The following is a 3,952-nucleotide window of genomic DNA, read 5'->3' on the forward strand; positions in this document are numbered from 1 at the left end:
GAAGTTCTTGTAGGTGGAACAATTGGGGCATCAGTTTGAGTATTATCATGAGAAAAAACAATGATATCAGTAGTATTAGTTTCAGTATTGGCAGATGAAAATTCTGGAGGATCAGTAGTACTAGAGATAGCATCATTATTAGTGGATGATATAATGGGAAAATCTTCCTGATAAATATTAGACTGAACAGTAGTGCTAGGAAGAAAGATGGATGATGAATATTGTTTATCAGAAATATTGGAAAGCAAATGAAAAGGGAAGTGGAATTCATGAAACTTAACGTCTCGAGAGATCACAATTTGTTTAGTGGTAAGACTGAAAACTTTATAAGCCTTCTTGTTAGGGGGATAACCAAGAAAAACTCCAGGCTCTACTCTAGAATTGAACTTAGAACGATGGACTTTAGGTACAGAAACATAGCATAAACAACCAAAGCTTCTAAGGTGATCAAGAGAAGGAACAGAATTGTAAAGTTTGAAATAAGGTGAAGAATTACCGATGCTAGAGAGAGGCATTCGATTGATTAGATATGCTGCAGAAAGAATGCTATCTCCCCAGAACCTTGTTGGGACTTGAGATTGAAGAAATAGAGCACGAGCAGTCTCTAATAAATGACGATGTTTGCGTTCCACCACCCCGTTTTGTTGAGGGGTGTGGACACATGTTGTTTGATTGACAATTCCTCGTTTAAGATAAAATTGTTTCAAAGCTCCTTCTGTCAATTCTAAAGCGTTATCAGAACGAATAGTAAGCACCTTGGTTTGAAACTGTCTCTCTACATAACTCACAAATGATTCAAGCACAAAACATACTTCTGATTTATGCTGCAAAAGGTGAATCCAAGTATAACGACTAAAATCGTCTACTATGGTCAGGAAGAATTGACAATTCGTATAAGTCTTAGTCTTATAGGGACCCCAAATGTCAATATGTAATAGTTCAAAAGCTTGTTTTGTCTTGATGGAACTATGTGGAAATGAAATTCTACATTGTCTTGCTGCAGGGCATATTTGACAAATCATAGAACTAACAGTATTTGATATGCTACATTCAGGTTTCAAGAGCTTTAATTGAGGAAAAGGAAGGTGGCCTAATCTCATGTGCCATAGCTTTGCTTCATCTGAGCTTTGAGATAGAAATGCATTGAAAAATGTCTGAGTTGGAGTTTGAGCAGAAGAATTTGAATTGCTAACACTGTAGAGTCCATCAACCAAATTACCAAGATGCATCAGCTGTTCTTTCTTCAAATGGACCTGTAGAGCACAGTCTGTATCAGAAAAAATCATTTTGCACTCCATATCTCTGCATAGTTTGCTAACAGATATCAGGTGGAAGTGAAACTCAGGAACATGAAGAACATCTCTCAAGGTTATATTGGCATTTAGAACTATAGTTCCTCTATGTAATACTGGTATCTTACTGCCATCTGGAATAGTAATTGTCATTTTAGTATCCATTACACATTTGTATTCTGTAAATTTATTCAAGTCAGGACAGATGTGGTCAGTGGCACCACTGTCCACTAACCATCCAGATTTAGAGGTACTCATTAGACAGATATTACCTGCTAAGAGAGTATGGCCAGTAGAAGTATCACTGGAATGATCATTTGATGGAAATTGCTTGTGCAAAAGGCTCATCAATTGGTTGTACTGGACATCAGTAAGAGGATTTTGTTGACCATTGTTAACAGGGCCTGATGTCTCCTGTGGATTATCAAAATCCTGAATATCAGTAAAATTCTGAGTCATGACTGCAGCAGCAGCAGAAGTAGGTCTTCTCTCTTTGAATCCTTTAAATCCTGGTGGGAAGCCATGAACCTGAAAGCATCTATCAATGCTATGACCCTGGACTTTACAATGAGTACAGAAGTAGTTTGCTCCTGGCTTAGATGGTTGTTTTGACATAAAACTTTGAGGTCGAAATTTCTGATTATTCTGTGACATATTCTGAGAGCTCTGTGAATTCTGAAAATTCTGAGAATTCTGAGGACGAAACCTTTGAGAGTTGTATGAGATATAGTTCCTCTTATCAGCAACAAATGCTACACTCTCTGATTGAAAAGATAATTGAGATAAATCTTTGTGATTTTCTTCCTGAGCTACTAGCCTGTAGGCTTGAGATACTGTTGGTAGTGGATTCATCATCATGATGTGGCCTCGAACACCACTATATTTATCATTCAGCTTGAGCAGAAACTGTAACAGCCTTCGTTCTTGCTGCTTCTTCAAGATTTTCTGCCCCAATTCACAGGTGCATTTCTCACAAGTGCAAACAGGAGTAGGATCAACATCATCTATACTATCCCACACTGTTTTGAGTCTTGTGTAAAACTCAGAGACAGATTGTGTATTCTGAGAAATCTCAATCAGTTCTTGCTCCAAAGAGTACAATTCTGTAATTGAAGATGTTCCAAACCTTTCCTCTAGGTCTTTCCAGATCGATCTTGCAGTTTTAAGAAACAAGACACTTCTCGCAATTGTTTCGTCAAGATTGAACAAAATCCATGAAATAACTAGAGAGTTGCATCGTTCCCAAGCGCTATAATCAGTAGAGGTTATCTCAGGTGGAATGAGTGTTCCATTAACAAAACTTAACTTGTTCTTTGCAGATAAAATCAACATCATCGATCTTTTCCAGTTATTAAAGTTGTTTCCATTGAACTTAACAGAAACAAGTTGAGTTGTATTAGCATCAGAAGGATGAATGTAATACACACTTGATGGATCTAGATTTGATTGAACAACAGTAGTCTCAGTTTCAGCCATTTTAGATGCAGAGAAAAAAAAAATTATATCGAGCAAAGGCAGCGAATCAATCAGCAAACTATCTCTATCAATCAAGTAATCAGGACAAATCGGAGCAACAATTACTTTTCTAAACAGATTTGCAACTAATTTCACTGAATCAAACAATTTTTAGGAGTTTAGAACAGAAAACACCTTGGATCTGCAGGTGTTCGATGAAAAGACGGAGAGAAAATATAGAATTAATCGTTGATGAACGTCGAGATCTTCATCACAAGCTCTGATACCATGTTAGTTTTTAGTAGAATGCATCTCAAATGCTCAAGAACAACAATGGAGAAATTAGATTTTACATTCAATCAGAAGAAGAAGACTATACATTGTATTTTCAGATTATGTAAAAAAAACTAGATGGAAAAACAAGCCTAACTAATTCTCTATATATACAGATTCCAACCAAGCCTAGAGTTTGTTACATTTCTATAAATAGAAAGAAAATGAAGCAACAACTTGCTGGTGTTGCTGGTGATGTGCTGTCACGAATTGCCAGGCTGGGTCAAGTTGACAGGTGGTGTAACCACGTGCTCCTTATGCTCAATAGTGACCAAGATCATACTCATAAGTAGCCGAACTTTGAAGCAAGCAGATTTTACACTAATATGCACAATCTTGATGCCCCTATATATCCGGGAAATACCAAGTTCACCAAGCTCACGTTTGTCATGAGATCAGTGCACTTCAAAAGTCAAAATAATTGCAGTGACACGGAGTTTGATGAGTTGCTTAGCCTGATTGCTGATGTGTTGCCTGAAGAGCACACACTTCCATCAAAGTACCAAGATCTTAAGAAAATGGTCAAGAAGATTAATTTGGGCTATGAAAAAATACACGCATGTGAGAATGACTGTATGTTATATTTTGGTGATGATAAGGATAATTCTTGTTGCATATATTACGGAATAAGTCGATACAAAGATGCCAAAGAAGGTGAGACAATACCATCCGAGAAAGGTTTTAAGATATTTTCCTCTCACAACGCGTCTACAGCGATTGTATATGTCTGCCCGCACTGCGGAATATATGAAATGGTATAAGAATCGAGTTGTCACTGAAGGGGTTTTTACTCACCCTGCGGATGGAGAGGAATGGAAAGAATTTGATAAATATATCCAGATTTTCATAGGATATTCACAACGTCAGACTTG

The 3,952-nt window shown here is 37.1% G+C and overlaps 1 protein-coding gene across 1 annotated transcript; it reads right to left on the reverse strand.

Annotated features, from left to right (window-relative positions):
* Positions 1-710: 710 nt before the first annotated feature.
* Positions 711-3,342, reverse strand: LOC141678576 (uncharacterized). Its single transcript, XM_074484920.1, has 2 exons — positions 1,565-3,342; positions 711-1,253 (listed from the first exon to the last, which is right to left on the reverse strand). Exons 1-2 carry the CDS (start codon positions 2,766-2,768, stop codon positions 1,216-1,218), a joined length of 1,242 nt encoding a protein of 413 aa, XP_074341021.1. The 5' UTR covers positions 2,769-3,342; the 3' UTR covers positions 711-1,215.
* Between the last annotated feature and the right edge of the window lie 610 nt (positions 3,343-3,952).

The sequence above is a fragment of the Apium graveolens genome, chromosome 8 (assembly GCF_009905375.1).
Source record: "Apium graveolens cultivar Ventura chromosome 8, ASM990537v1, whole genome shotgun sequence".
NCBI lineage: Eukaryota > Viridiplantae > Streptophyta > Magnoliopsida > Apiales > Apiaceae > Apium > Apium graveolens.

Excerpts from the sequence above, each read along its gene's own strand:
- LOC141678576 (XM_074484920.1), bottom strand. The coding sequence starts at position 2,768 with ATGGCTGAAACTGAGACTACTGTTGTTCAATCAAATCTAGATCCATCA. Across the intron at positions 1,254-1,564 it reads TGGCCATACTCTCTTAGCAG|GTCCATTTGAAGAAAGAACA; the intron begins GTAATATCTGTC and ends TGTGCTCTACAG.